General features: G+C 51.3%; 2 protein-coding genes across 2 annotated transcripts; both read right to left on the bottom strand.

Annotated features, from left to right (window-relative positions):
• On the bottom strand, positions 1–4,987 carry LOC139682684 (keratin, type I cytoskeletal 19-like). The gene is made up of 8 exons (XM_071577174.1): positions 4,350–4,987; positions 3,337–3,419; positions 2,895–3,051; positions 2,482–2,643; positions 1,921–2,046; positions 1,590–1,816; positions 1,139–1,284; positions 1–350 (listed from the first exon to the last, which is right to left on the bottom strand). Exons 1-8 carry the CDS (start codon positions 4,920–4,922, stop codon positions 325–327), a joined length of 1,500 nt encoding a protein of 499 aa, XP_071433275.1. The 5' UTR covers positions 4,923–4,987; the 3' UTR covers positions 1–324.
• A 6,062-nt stretch (positions 4,988–11,049) lies between these two features.
• LOC139682629 (keratin, type I cytoskeletal 19-like) lies at positions 11,050–14,328 on the bottom strand. Its single transcript, XM_071577098.1, has 7 exons — positions 13,798–14,328; positions 13,368–13,450; positions 13,049–13,205; positions 12,795–12,956; positions 12,372–12,497; positions 12,048–12,274; positions 11,050–11,137 (listed from the first exon to the last, which is right to left on the bottom strand). The coding sequence occupies exons 1-7, from the start codon at positions 14,326–14,328 to the stop codon at positions 11,050–11,052; spliced, it is 1,374 nt and encodes a 457-aa protein (XP_071433199.1).

The following is a 14,328-nucleotide window of genomic DNA, read 5'->3' as shown; positions in this document are numbered from 1 at the left end:
TTTTTGATTGCATCAGGCAGAAGCAAAGTTTTATTAGAGACATTTTTCAGCAGCAGGAACATTAGTGATAATAGGCCTGGCTGGCTCCAGCAATAGTTGTGGTGCTGGGCCACACGCAGCAACACAGGCTGGAAAAGCAAATAGCAAGACAAAGCAGAATGTGGCCCAACTCTCTGCTCATCCCTCTGGCACATTGCTTAGCACGTCTGAGCGACACAGACGAGCACACCCCGTGCTCTCTGCAGACACATGCAGTAAATATTCCCTCTCTCCATCCCTAGCTCTGCTTCAGGCTTCTCTTGTTGGATATTCTTGTTTCTCTGCTTAATCACAAATCCTTCGGCAAGGCACTGGAGAGATCAAAGGAAACATTACTGTGTTTGTAGCAAAAATAGATTCTTTCCCACACTGTCATTCCCCACACATGATCATTTCACAAAAGAATTCAATTAGAACTTCACATAAATACTGCCCCTTCCTGGGAATGTCTGATGGCTCCTGCCAGACAGGCAGAAGGATCTATCACTGGCTGCAGCACAGACTGCCCTTCTCCATAAAAATGCCAAACAGTGGAAGCTGCTGATGCTGCTGCAGCAGCGACGTGGATGAGGGAATGGCATCGTGGTCCATGCTGGAGCAATGCCCCTGCTCACACTCATTCTCCTGGACCAGCTGTCACCATATTTCATTCTTTGCTTTTCAGTTGGGCTGGAAGTTTCCTCTTGAACTAGGATTAGCAGTTACCTGCCAGTATTCCCATGGTTCCTGCTTTTTCTTCCCCCACCTTGATCTCTGGGCATTTTGCTTCCTCCTGCTCTTCCCTTTGTCCCCCATTTCACATCAGTCCTTTCTCCATGCTGTCCATGGCTTGACTGCCTGCTGGCTCTGTCCCTCTCCCTTTTATCCCTCTTCCCCCCCTCCCTTTGGCAGGTCTCATGTGTCCCAGCAAAGTCCCAGCTCCCAAAAGATCCCCTCAGTCACTCCTCTGTGGCTCCCCTCCTGTATTTCCCAGGGGGCCCCACAATAAAACTTTCAAGTAGTACCTGTAAGCTACATGGGAAAGATCTTTCCTCCTGCCCATCTGCATTGCATGAGAGCAGAGCAAACTTTGGAAGTCCTTAGAGGGGGCAGTTCTTACCTTGGATCTCCGCGGCTGCACAGGACGGGATCTGGGCAGACGAAGTGTAAGTGTGGCTTGTCCTAATGATGCCTCCTCCTCCTATCCCACTGCTTCTTGCAACTCCTCCTCCTAGACCCGAAGACTGACCAATTCCTCCTTGCTGACTGAGAGGACAGGAAAATAACAATATAGTGAGGGAAAGGACAGATAAACTGGAGCTACAGATTTTCGGTGTCCTGGCTGCTCTCAGCCTGTTTCCCTTTCTGGCAGAAAATTGGCAGAACTTTGCAGTGACTGTTCTCTTGCTGGCAGTGCCTGGCACAGGGGAGGAAGCAGGTCCTCCCCATTGGCACCAGGCAGCCCAAATAGGTTGGTAAGGGAGAAGAACCATCCCATTGCTCTTACATGGAAATAACCAGGACACAGGTACTTCATTGTAGTTTTTGTGGTGTGTCTCAAGCCCCCTTACATTAGGTCCTGCTGGCCACCCTCCAGCAGGCAGCGGTACGTGTGGATCTCCTGCTCCAGGCGGCACTTGACGTCCAGCAGGATCTTGTACTCCTGGTTCTGGCACTCCATCTCTGCCCGCAGGTCAGCCAGCTGCTGCTCCACACAGGTGATCTGGCTCTGCAGCTCACCAAGGTGGTTGTTGTAGCGACACTCCGTCTCTGCCAGCGAGGACTCCAGGTTGTCCCTCTGAGGAGTGACAGGGGGCACAATGCAAATACAGGCAGGAGAAACACTGCATTTAGCTATGAGTGGTGTGAGATGGCTGAGGTTTGTACCAGCTCATCACCCACCTGGCTGAGCTGAGCTTGCAGATCGATTTCCAGGGCTTGCAATTGGCGTCTCAGCTCAGTCACCTGGTTGTTGCACGTCTCCACCTCCTGACCACTTGTGATAACCTCCCGATTCACCTCCTCAATCTGAAATCACCAATCCAGGGGAAAATCTTCAGGGAATGTGCATTGTAAGTCAGATTAAGTATTAAGGAAAGAGCAGAAACGTTGGCAAAAACATGAAATGAGAAAGGTTTCGGTGAAAACTCTCATCCTAATGGAGTGAGAACCCTGCTGGTCATTCCTCTTGTTCTAACAGTGCTGCTTCCAGTTCTTCTCACCACTTACTGCCTTGTAGAGAATTCCTGCCTCAAGTCTCACCAGCATGGAGTGCTTCCCTCACCCCATGACAAGGACACAGGGCAGCAGTGTCCCTGCCCTGTGCCACTTGGTCACTTTCAACCAATTCTAAATGCTGTTACAGTCTGTTGTGTGATTTTAACTGTTCAAAGATTTAAATCCCTGTGGGGCCATTGCCTGAGTGTTAGCTGGGGAAGGTCAGAGCTGAGGAGATTTACTCACCTTGCACTCATACCAATCCTCAACTTCTTTGCGGTTGCGTTCAATCAGTGTCTCATACTGGCACCTCATCTCCTCCAGGATCTTCCTGAGGTCTGGGCCGGGGCAGGCATTGACCTCCACGCTCACATCTCCAGTCGATTGCTTCCTCAGACAGCACATTTCCTGGAAACAACACCCAGACCAGGTTAGTTTTTAAAAACAAGGAAAGAACTGAGAAAGCCAAGCTTCCTTGCAGGGAGGAGCAGAGCCCTGGCAAAGCCCCACTTTGCTGGACCTTCACAGCTCCTGGGTCACATGATGGTCTCCATCAACCCCTTGCCCTCCAGAGCAGCACCCCAGGGTGGGGACCATGGCACGAGAGACAATGAATCTTGCAGGACTGAAGAGTTTTTCCAGAGAGGGGCAGGACCTACCTCCTCGTGGTTCTTCTTGAGGCAGCAGAGCTCCTCCCGCAGCGACTCCAGCTGTGCCTCCAGGTCGGACCTGCACAGCGTCAGCTGGTCCAGCACCTGGCGCAGCCCGTTGATATCGGCCTCCACGCTCTGGCGCAGCGCCAGCTCCGTCTCGTACCTGCAGGGAGGGAGTCAGGAACAAAGAGCAGTCGGTCTCAGACACCACGAGCTGGAAGAGCAGCTCAGCTGAACTCTGACTGCTCCCGGTCTGCAGATCCTTTCTGCTTCCTGAAGAACTCTATTCTCAAACCCATCTTAGCATCCCAACCTTTCCCTCCTGGAACTGCCCCTGATTAGGGCGGCTCTGGAGGACATGGATGAGGGAGCTATTCTGCATGGCCTCCAGCCTGTCCTGGGTCACAGGAGAGCAGTGACAGAGGAGGGGACAGCCCAGGGCACTCACTTCACTCGGAAGTCGTCAGCTGTCATCCTGCTGTTATCGATGTTCAGAATGATCTTGTTGTTGTCTATGGTTGCACAGACAATCTGGAAAAAGAACATTCACTTCTGAGGTCTCTGCTCCATGTCATCAGGCACCCATTGTCTGGTGCCACCTCTTTCTCTCTTTTTTTGAGTCCTGGGCAGCAGGGATGGGGAGCTGAGGGTGCAGCATTCACAGGGGTCTTCAGTGTAGAGCAGTGAAGGCATTAAAATGATAAAACTTATGGTTCAGGTACAGACAGTCTGGGAGGTGTAATTACTGTCCAGCACTTGCCACAATCCACCTCAACCTTTTAAATCTAAATCTTATTTTCATAGATAAGAGATTTAAAATTTTACTTGAAGACTTAATGACAAGCCTGTCTCATTCTGTCCCTTTCCTGGATTCTTTTTGCATAGTCTTTTTTTTGCACTGACATCCAAAATTTTTGCCAAATGCACTTTGCAAACATTCTGAATTTTAAACTGCCAATTCCAAATGTGCTATTGCAATGCTCTCTTTGTTCTTAGTTGTTATTAGACATCCAATATTCCCCAATTCCTTATGAGAATAAACTAATAAAAAAGAGGAAATGAAGTTTAACTGAAATTCTGCAAGACTGATGGCAATAATAGAAATTCAGGCAAATTATTGCAATCCATTACTTATTTATATTTTAGTTCTTTTCTTGCCATATGTCTATCTAAACACTTTGCCACAAACCAGATTCAGAAGGATTACTGAGCCCATCCAGGTGCATTCCATGAAGTAACACTTCCCCCTTCAATATATCTGATGAATCAAAGCAACAGAAACAGCCCAGACCCTCCAGGTTTCACCTCTGAGCTCTGGGGCTTTCCACAGTCAGATGTTGTCAGGGCTGTTTGCAAAGAGCATTTTACAACATTGATTTTTACTCCTGATAATGCATTGAGTTGTGGACAGCACCAGAGGAGAGCCTTGCAAGAGGGAAGGCAGCTGAGAAGGGATGTTACCTGGTTCTGAAGATCTTCTATTTCTTTGTAGTAGCAGCTGTAGTCCCGTGGCTCACAAAAAGGGCCCTGCTTGGCATACCACTCCCTGATCCTGCACTCCAGGTCAGCATTCTCTTGTTCCAGGCACCTCACCTTGTCCAGGTAAGAAGCCAGGCGGTCGTTAAGGTTCTGCATGGTGACCTTCTCGTCACCAGAAAGAAGAATGCCATCACCAGCGAAACCACCTCCACCAAGACCCATTCCCATGCCCCCTCCCATGCCACCGCCAAAGCGAGCGCTGCCACCGCTGAATCCCATGGCTGGGCATCCTCCGAGGACGGCGGCTCCTAAGCCGCCTCCGTAGTTTCCCCCGACCAGGCTGCCGGTGCTCAGCCCTGCTCCGTAGTTCACAGCTCCGCAGTAGCTTCTCCCGGAGAAGCCTCGGCTGCCGCCTATGCCGCAGGTCGTGTATCTTCCGGAGGAGACCGAGGAGATGCGCGCTCCGCCACCACCACCACCGCCACCAACCACGCAGCTGCCACCGCTGGTCCTGCCCCTGAGAGAGCCAGTTGTCTGTTTAATACTACAGCTCATGGCGAGGCCCAGCTGCAGCGCCAACCCACAGCCCAAAGCGAGATGCAGAGCGTGATACTGAGTCCGACTGCAGGCTGCTGCCGCCGCAGCTCCCCATTTATACCTTCCAAAGGGGGTGTCACCTCTCGGGTGTTTCTTCTTCCCACGGGGCTGGCTAGTCTGGCTGTTTATGCCAAGAATAAACAGCCCATAGGCAGTTTCCCTCTAGAAATCCCAGTTCACAAGGAAGATACTTTACATGTCAGCAGCTTATTCCAAAAAGTAAAATAGTGTTTTGTGAGTCATCAGCTTTTTGTATGATGCAAACTTTGCAACAAGTCAAGAAAAAAGTTGCCCTAGATTATGTACAAAGAAGAAACATTGGTATTTATAACATCAAAGTGCCTTTTATCTTTTATTAATTTGTATTTATTTTATTCTAAGTCCAATAACCATTTTTATATCACATACTACAGTAGAGTTCATGAAACAAAAATGGGAAACTAATAGAATTTCTCCATTCCAAAAAGTGTGAACAGTTGTGAGCACAGTAGTGGGCAGACCAGGGACACTGTGGTGTTGGTCACCTGGCATAGCTCTAATACCTGCTGTACAGTGAGATTTCCTGAATCACTGAGGCCATTCCCCATGGGTTTAGTTCTCTGTTTAGAGCTTAAACTTCTCTGGTCATACAAACACAAGTGAAGTTGCTCACACTGCGCAGCTCAGGCTCAGTGTCCCCTGTGTGTGAGTGGCACAGGGGTTGATGTCACCTGCAGTGTACGATGGACCTCGCTGAACTTATTTTTCAATTACTTTAATTGCTGTCCGTGCTGCCTCAGTTTGTGGTGATCGTAGATAAAGAACGAGAGGAGAGGAAAGGGAGTATCCATGGGTGATGTGTCCTGTTCCCTGGGTGGACTCGGACCCCGTGGGTCTTTGCCATTACTGAGACTGTGCTGAGTGCAGAATAAGGAGGAGAAAAACTTCCTACTTTCCTTATTGAGTTTGCTGGAGCAGTGGCAAGAGTGACCACAGCCCCGCCAGTCAGGGGAGCGCCATCTCCCTTCAGAGAACTGGCTCCACCAGTGCCAGTGTCCTTCTCCAGCAGACTCTGTAATGAGAGGATATTCTGCTCTCCGGGGGATGGCAGCTTCTGTTCCCTACAGGGTGGAATTTCCATGCCACTCTTACTCACAAGCCACCTTTGACTCAAGGATGTTTAGGTATTTACAAGAGCAGTTGTGATAGATCCTCGTCGGCAGTGAGGGTGACACTCTGTGAGCCCTGAGAGCAGCGTCACCTATGGGAGGAAGGGCAGAGAAAACCCATGCTTGTACCCTCAGCCACTTCACTGACTGGTGGGGAGTTGGTGGCTTCTGCCACTGTGGTAGGAGAGTGTCCCCAAGCATGTTTAGATGTGATCATCTTCACCCCAGCATGACTTAGGGCTCTCCACTCTACAGGGAAATAATTTATTTCTTTACTTAGATCAGAAATGATAAAAAGCCGCCTACCCAAGTCTGGCAGCATCCAGGAATATTCATTATTCATATGGTATAGGGAAATAACCTGCTCAAGGACAGAGCCGGAGTCTGTCAGAGCTGGGATTGCTTGCTGAGACTGCAGTGCCTGAAATACAAGTCCATCCTCCCCCTAGACACAGCCCCTGTGCTCCCCACACAGCCCAGACTCACAGTCGGGAAAATCATGAGCAAAAGGGAGGAGAGGGAGCAAATCTGGCTTTCATCCGTCATTTTGAGGAATATAATTGAAGGCAGGGTGTGGCTGGTGGAGCCAACAGAAATTAATATAATGCTTGCTTGGAGCTTTGCTTCTGCTGGGGAGTTTTTCAGGAGTTACCCAAGAGCGACCTGCAGACGTGGGGCTGGGGGTGCCTTTCTTTTCCTTGCAGAGCCTTGGGGTTTGGGAGGATGGGGGACATTTCTCTGCAGGAAGAAGGTACAGGCCTCGTTTCACAAAACAAACTGGTTGGCAGCATTGTACAGCCTTTTACTCACATCCTGGTGAGAAGCTCCACAGCCTCCCAAATCTCAGTTTACCAGGGAAGATTAGACACAAGCATGCAATTCTGCTCAAGTGCTCATATTTGGGATGCAGTTGCATTCTTTGGAGCTTTTCTGGGCTCCTGCCACTTTCACTGGAATATGGAACGTGTCTGATACAGCAAATGCACCCAGAAGCCAGTCCCTGACTAACCTGGCTGTATATTATAAACATACTGTGGTGTTGTCCCGCTTCCCACGACTGTGTGGGGGCTCAAGGCACAGCACCAAGGTCAGGCAGAGCCTGTGTCAGGGTCACTGGCTGTGTGGCTCTGCTTTCTCTATCCGGGAGCCACTGTCTTGTTCCAAAACATCCCTCAGTACTGGCTTTTCCCCCCCACTAAACTGATTTCCTTACCTCCACTTTTGTTATTATTTGTAAATCTGTAGCCTTGGGACACAGCCTTGGGGCAGAACATTGGGAAAGGACTGTGGAAGTCTAAGACATGAACATGTCCCAAAAGAATTTGCAAGCTCAGTGTAAGACAGGAGGAAACAAATGTCTTCATATAACTGCAAGGGCAGGAAGCCACGACAGGCCAATGGCCAGGACGATGAGCACTGTTCTCACACAATGTCTGTGCCAACACTGCTGAGTCCTGTGGGCTGGTGTGGGTAAGGGTCAATACCAGTGCACAGGGATGGAGGAGACAGGAGGATGTCACATTCCCATGGGATGCTGGTCCTGTGGGAGCTGAGCGGTCCCTGTGCCCAGCCCAGCTCCACATGCTCTCCTTGCTTTGCTTATCAAAGATGATGATGTTCTCCTGTGTCAACTACAAGAAAGGTGTGTCTGGTTCCACAGAACTTGCTTTCATAAGCATTGCCTCAGTGATGTTTGTGCAACCACACTGGAACATGATTTTATCTTGTCACTTGTAATTACCATTAATAATTTGCATAATGGCCATTAGGCATCCCTTATTAAACACTTCTTTGATGTGATACTGAGCCAGCTCCAGGCCTCATGCTCCCATCTTTCAAATGCAGACCATGACTTTTTCCTGGCCAGTGACTCATTGGTTTGTACCACCATGTTTAGCCAAATCCTGTGAGGCAAGTGAAATAATTGCTACAGTGGGTTTGGTAACAGCCTGGGCTTAAATGCAAGGGGGTGGCTCTGCTTCAGTTTCTTTTGCTGACTGTTCACAATTGCAGCCTCCGAGCATCTGCAGTGCTGAAATAGGAGCTCAGCAGGACATGGACACAACTGGGTTTCTTCCTACCAAGCTCACAGTCTCCCCTGATCAACTTTGTGGTGGTTCCTTCCAGTGCCTGACAGTGCAGCCAGGCCTCTGGAATGTGCATCTCTGGAGGCACTGCTGGTTATCACAGCAGAGGAGGGTCCTGGAGAATTTGTTAGGACAGATGGGAATGGTAAGGGTTGTGTTTAGGTGCTTCCTGCGCTCAGACACCATCCAGGGGTGCGACAGAGCTGAGCAGGCAAAGGGGCAGAGCAGCCACAGCCTCCCCAGAGTGTCTTCTTTTAGCTTTATATAGTACTAAAATGTCTCTTAATTTCAATTCACTTTCAATTTGTGGCTCACACTGGCAGTTTAGATTATATTATTCAGTGCACTGTGCTGAGAAATCTCCTGTTGGGTTACAGCAGGGATTTGCTCATCTCTGTAATTCTTTACAAATGTTACCCAAGCCAGTAAACCAAAATCTAAACCCCATAGACAGTTACTGTGGGTGTGAGTGAGGCTGTACCTGTCTGCATGCTGCATAAAACAGACTTTTATAGAGAAATTACAGTTTATACATCACACCAGAACATGGCCTGCCTTTCCAAGTGCACCGTGCCTGTAATCAGGGATAATTGGCCGTGCCACGCAGTCCAGAACTTGTGGCTGATTTCCAGCATTGGCAATTTTCAAAATTAGTTGTTTTCTTTCTGTTTCTTCACTGATCCCTTAAACCTCTGGTGTGTTCAGTCCTCAGGGATTTTTCCTCATGGAGATGTAATTCCCAGGTGCCTGCTCTCTGTATCACACAGACACATCTGCTGGAGCAGTCACAGTGCATTTCATTTTCTGCTTGGCAGCCCAAGTGCTGATACCACCCTCTTCTCTCCCTGGGCACCCACCCTTGCTCTTTTTACCCTTGTGCTCCTCTCCCAGTCCTGTACCTTCAGCCCAAGCCTCTCCCTGTCTTTGAGGTATTCACTCATTCTTGCTTTACACGATTTGCTCGTTACAAGAGACAGAACAAGCTCCTGTGAGCTGCACGGCCCCTGAGCTGTGTGAGGACCTGCACTCCATGTCCCACATCACTCTGCTCCTGTTGTCTCATGCGCTGTGCCCTCTTCACTTCATGTGCCCTCCCTGCCCTGTCTCCTCCTGTGCTGTCCCCACATCATTCCCTGCTGCTGTCCAGGTGGTGACCCCTGGGCAGGGAAGGCAGGGGTGGTGACCTCAGGTGCTGTGTCAGCACCGAGGGGGTTAAACCACCCCGAATTGTGCAGTTTAATTAGTGCTGCTGGAATGGGGATGCAGAACTGAGCAGTGAAAGCGGCACAGAGCTTGTCCAGGAGCTTGTTAGAGCAATTCCCCACAGGGCTAACGAGTGTCCTGCGCCGAGCTCAGGGCTGGGCCATTCCAGAACCCTCTGAGCCGCTTCTCTCTTTAGAAACAGGCACTAATTGAGACTCATCGTGTCCCCCAAAGCCTTCTTGTTGGGAGCCTTCATGTCAGGCCTCTGTCTAAGGTTAGTCATCAAACCCCATCCAGTGTTCCTGGGAGAAAAAGGCTTTCAGAGCCGCACAGTGAGGGTGAGGGCTGGGATTGCTCTCCCAGCCCGGCTGACCCAGCTCAGCCTCGGCTGCTGCGAGGAGGGACAGGCTGGATCCCTGAGCCTGCACTTGCACATGCAGCAAAACGCAGTCCTGTTGCTGGACATGTTTGTCATTCCTTTCACTGGGGTAATGAAACACCAGCAGCTTTTTTTGCTGGCTGTTTATTGTGTCTCACTTTTAAAAAAATTCTCTCCCATGTATTAATTTGTCTCACCCTTTTATCTTCCCACATGTTACCAGCTGGTTCTTCCTGTTTGCCTTTTTTACAAGTCCATTTAGAGGTTCTTTATTTAGTGTTGTCTCTGGGAATTGTTTGCCTCCACCAGAAAGGTGTGGAGAGTCCAGCCCAAGGTGTACCATGAATATCAGTGTCTGTGTAACCATTTCTTAAATACTTATATATTAATTTACTGGCAGAAATTATTTCTCAGGTTCAAGGCTGCATCAGTAAGAGCAAAGTTTTATTGGAGACAAGCCTTGGTTGCTGTCAGACAACCACCACAGCCCAGGGGAGCCCAAGAGAGGGTCAGTGCTGGGATCAGAGCGGCTCCGGCGCGGGGTGGCCGGGAGGGGCCGTCCCACAGAGTCCCTCTGGCTGCTGCTGGAGCACAACTGAGAAAGCCCATGTTATTCTTGCCTTGTTCTTCCAAAGGACTTGTTCTTCAGAGCTCCTCAGGTGTGTGCAGTGAGGCTGGTGGGACTCTGATCTGCAGTGACCTGGGGGAGAGCAGGAAGCATCACTTTTTCAGGGGGTTCTGCACACCATGCCTTTCTCTTACACCCCATTGCTCTTGTGCTGACCTTTCTGTTCCCTCTTCTCCCCACCTTTGTGTAATTTTATACTTTCTAGAACAGCTGTGACTGACTGATTCCCCTGCCAGTTCCTCATTCCCATGTTGTGCTGAAAGTCTTATTTAAGCACATTTACTGCTGGGCACTCCCCAGTGTCAAACATAATTTCTACACAGAGGTTTATAAGTGTCCCATGGCTGCACCCCTTGCCACTGCTGCTCACCATTCCTTGGCATTGCTTCCCACCATAGCCCAGTTAATCCCAGTGCTCTACCACCAACAGCCACAGCTCCGATCCTGCCTGGCTGGCTCCTGCCCAGCCTCCCTCCAGGGATGAAGACGCTGCCTCCAACCACTCCTCATCACTCAGAAAAGCCTGGGGGCCTCCCATCCTCCTCGTCCCCAACTACCCCACACTGAAGGAGCAGTTCGTGGTGCCCCTCACCGGCTCCTGCAGGACCCCTCACCTGGCAGAGCCTGGCCCGTGCCAGGCTCAGGGCAGGCAGGGCTGGCACAGGGTGGCTTTCAGTCCCGCGCTTCTCCCGGCTGATGTGGCAGCGACTCCTCTTCCTGCTGACCCTCTGTGGAAAAGAGACAGCTCTGGGGACAAGGCCCTCAGCATTCCCACCCAGGACATCTCCCCTGATCTGTGCACTGGCTTTAGCTCTGTCTCTTCAGTCACTGCTGCCATGTCCCCTGTGAACCCCGAGGGTCTCTGGCCACCCTTCTCCCCCTCCCTCCCGCCTGCCTCTTGGCTGCTGTCGCTTTTCCATCCCAGGCTCCCAGACAAACACTGACAGTGTCACTTCATCCATTGCAACAGATGTTTTGGAACAAAACCTGATTTTTCATGTAACTATTTTAGGACTGAGAGTCCAGAGGAGCCCACCTCAGGGCACCACCATTCCAGTGCCTCCTTTTCCGAATGAATCGAGCAGGTGGGTGCTCAGGCTGGTTTTGTGGGTGTGCAGCCATGTCTGGGATTAACAGCCTGGCTGTTTCAAAACCTCAGTCAATGGGAGGCAGGGCAGAGACAGCTGCTTTGCATACAAATTAAATTTCCCAAAACTTTAATTAAAAGTCTTGTGTGAAACTGAAAATGTTTAGATAATTTATTGCTAATTTAGCTGCCAGTCCCTACTCCTGTCTCCTTCTGGCAAAGCCAGTTAGAGTGACAGTGTTTGTCAGAGACCTTGCCCAGCTGCCGGCAAAGCTGCCCTTAAAGAGCTGCTGCACCGTACTGGGGCTGGGGCAGCTCTGGAGGTTCTCCCAGCCACCCTCCCTGGCCCAAAAATGGTCTCTGACATGCACCCTGGACGTTTATCAGAGCCAAATCCTCAGGTGCCTCATGGTTTTCTAATAGGCCCTGTCTGGTAACAGGTCAGCACTGGTTCCTCACCACAGTGTTGCTTTTGCTACTGGTATCAGGGATTTTCATATCCCTGTGGGGCAAAGCACAGAGGTTTGGGCTGGCTGGCTCTGCCTACGTACATGATGTCGTGCTGGCCGCCCTCCAGCAGGCAGTGGTAGGTCTGGATCTCCTGCTCCAGGCGGCACTTGACGTCCAGGAGGGTCTTGTATTCCTGGTTCTGGCACTCCATTTCCGCTCGGATCTCGGCCAGCCGCTGCTCCACGCAGGAGATCTGGTTCTGCAGCTCAGCCAGGTATTTGTTGTAGCGACATTCCGTCTCCGTCAAAGAAGACTCCAGGTTTTCTTTCTGAGAATGGAACAAACACACACAGGTACCTGGGTTTGCTGCAGGTACGACCCTGCTCACGAGAGCTGGAGCTGTGAATTGTCATGGCAGCACCTACCATGGTGAGCTGGGCTTGCACGTTGATTTCCAGGGCCTGCAGCTGCCGTCTCAGCTCAGTGACCTGCTTGTTGCTCGATTCAATCTCCTGACTGCTTGTGATGACTTCCAGATTCACCTCCTCCATCTGCAAGGTCAAAAAAGAGCTGCCTGTTCCTCACCTCCCCACATCACCTCCCTGTGGAGGGGCTTCCCCACACGGCAGTGCCCTGAGTGTGGCCAAGGCTGACATCCCCCATTCTTCTGTTGTGACCCTGTGACACCATGTGGTGGCCCCTGTGCCGTGGACACAGCACAGAAGTCAGGCAGTACAGTTAGACCTGAGCACACCTGTGACACAATTGCTGATATTGGGACATCTAATCCCTGGCTTTTCCCTTTCCCACGGGGCAGGGCCTGGTCCAGCTGTGCAGGGCTGTGGTACCTTGCAGGCATACCACTGCTCCGTCTCCTTGCGATTGCGCTCCATCAGTGTCTCATACTGGCACCGCAGATCTTCCAGGATCTTCCTCAGGTCTGGGCCAGGGCAGGCATTGACCTCCACACTCACATCCCCGGTCGCCTGTTTCCTCAGACAGCTCATTTCCTGCAGGGAATGCGTGCACAGTATCAGTAATATGGACCCTTGTTGGGGGCTTTCCTTCCTCTGTATTCCCTAAGAGTGAGGGGTGGTCTGACCTCCTCATGGTTGGTCTTGAGGCAGCACATCTCCTCGGTGAGAGCCTCGCACTGCAGCTGCAGGTCGGTCTTGCAGCTGGCCAGCTGGTCCAGGACGGGCCGGAGGTTGCAGATGTCGGCGTCCACGTTCTGCCGGAGCCCACACTCGGTCTCGTACCTTAAAGCACAGGCAGCAAAGACAGGTCAGCAGGTCAGCCCTCCAGCTGAGTTTGAGGGGAAAATCTGCAGTTTGCTATGCAGTGTGACAGGCAGAGGGTTGGGATTTCCCCATCCCCACCCCACACCTGCCCATCCCTAGACCAGCACGGTCTGTACTCACTTCACTCTGAAGTCGTCTGCAGTCATCCTGTTGTTATCGATGTTCAGAAGGATCTTGTTAGTCTCCATGGCTGCACACAGGATCTGGAAAAGCAAATGTAGCAAAGAGTTTTGGGCTTGCAGCTCCCTCTGGCTCCAGAAGATCCTGGAGGAAATGCCAGCCTGGAGTATTTTATGATTCCATATTACTGGGGTTATTGATCAGTTAGGTGGGATCACAGCAGGGAAACCATCAGGGTGGAGCTGGCTGTGCTGAAGCATCAGTTCTCAGTAAATGCAGAATCCCCTTCCCTCACACCATCTTTTCATATAAACCATTGCTGCACCCGCCCCTCCAGAGTCATTGTCTCTGCCCTTTGACAGGGCTCTATGCATATGGGAAAGCAAAGCCCAAGGAAATACCAGGACTTTCTTGACAAACAAGGAGTTACCTGGTTCTGAAGGTCTTCGATTTCCTTGTGGTAGCAGCTGTAGTCCCTTGGCTCGCAGCTGGGCCCCACCTTGGCGTACCACTCCCTGATCTTGCACTCCAGGTCGGCGTTGTCCCCCTCCAGGAGCCGCACCTTGTCCAGGTACGAGGCCAAGCGGTCGTTGAGGTTCTGCATCGTGGCCTTCTCATTGTTAGCAAACAGGATCCCATCCCCACAGCCGGCACCGGCCCTGGGGAAGCCACCACCACCTCGAGTGCAGATGCCTCCACTGCTGAACCCCAGGGCAGAACAAGCCCTCTGGGTGGCTCCGAAGGTCCCACCAGCCGCGCTGCCGGCACTCAGCTGCTTCCCGAGAAATCCCTCGCTCAGGCTGCCACCAGAGAAACTGCCACCCACAGCACCCAAATCGTAGGCAGCGTGTCTCCCTGAGGAGGCAGAGGAGACCCTCCTCCCTGTGCCAGCCACGTTGCTGCCCGTGCTGCCCCTGCCCTGGGCACAGGTGGTGACGACCTGCCTGACGGCACAGCTCAT

This window comes from Pithys albifrons, chromosome 25, assembly GCF_047495875.1.
Source record: "Pithys albifrons albifrons isolate INPA30051 chromosome 25, PitAlb_v1, whole genome shotgun sequence".
NCBI classification, from domain to species: domain Eukaryota; kingdom Metazoa; phylum Chordata; class Aves; order Passeriformes; family Thamnophilidae; genus Pithys; species Pithys albifrons.
The sequence above is the reverse complement of the archived record's forward strand: the minus strand, read 5'-3'. Positions and strand labels throughout refer to the sequence as shown.

Excerpts from the sequence above, each read along its gene's own strand:
- LOC139682684 (XM_071577174.1), bottom strand. The coding sequence starts at position 4,922 with ATGAGCTGTAGTATTAAACAGACAACTGGCTCTCTCAGGGGCAGGACC. Across the intron at positions 3,420-4,349 it reads TAGAAGATCTTCAGAACCAG|ATTGTCTGTGCAACCATAGA; the intron begins GTAACATCCCTT and ends TTCTTTTTCCAG. Across the intron at positions 2,047-2,481 it reads AGGATTGGTATGAGTGCAAG|ATTGAGGAGGTGAATCGGGA; the intron begins GTGAGTAAATCT and ends TGGTGATTTCAG.
- LOC139682629 (XM_071577098.1), bottom strand. The coding sequence starts at position 14,328 with ATGAGCTGTGCCGTCAGGCAGGTCGTCACCACCTGTGCCCAGGGCAGG. Across the intron at positions 13,206-13,367 it reads GCAGACGACTTCAGAGTGAA|GTACGAGACCGAGTGTGGGC; the intron begins GTGAGTACAGAC and ends CTGTGCTTTAAG. Across the intron at positions 12,275-12,371 it reads TGCAAGCCCAGCTCACCATG|AAAGAAAACCTGGAGTCTTC; the intron begins GTAGGTGCTGCC and ends TTCCATTCTCAG.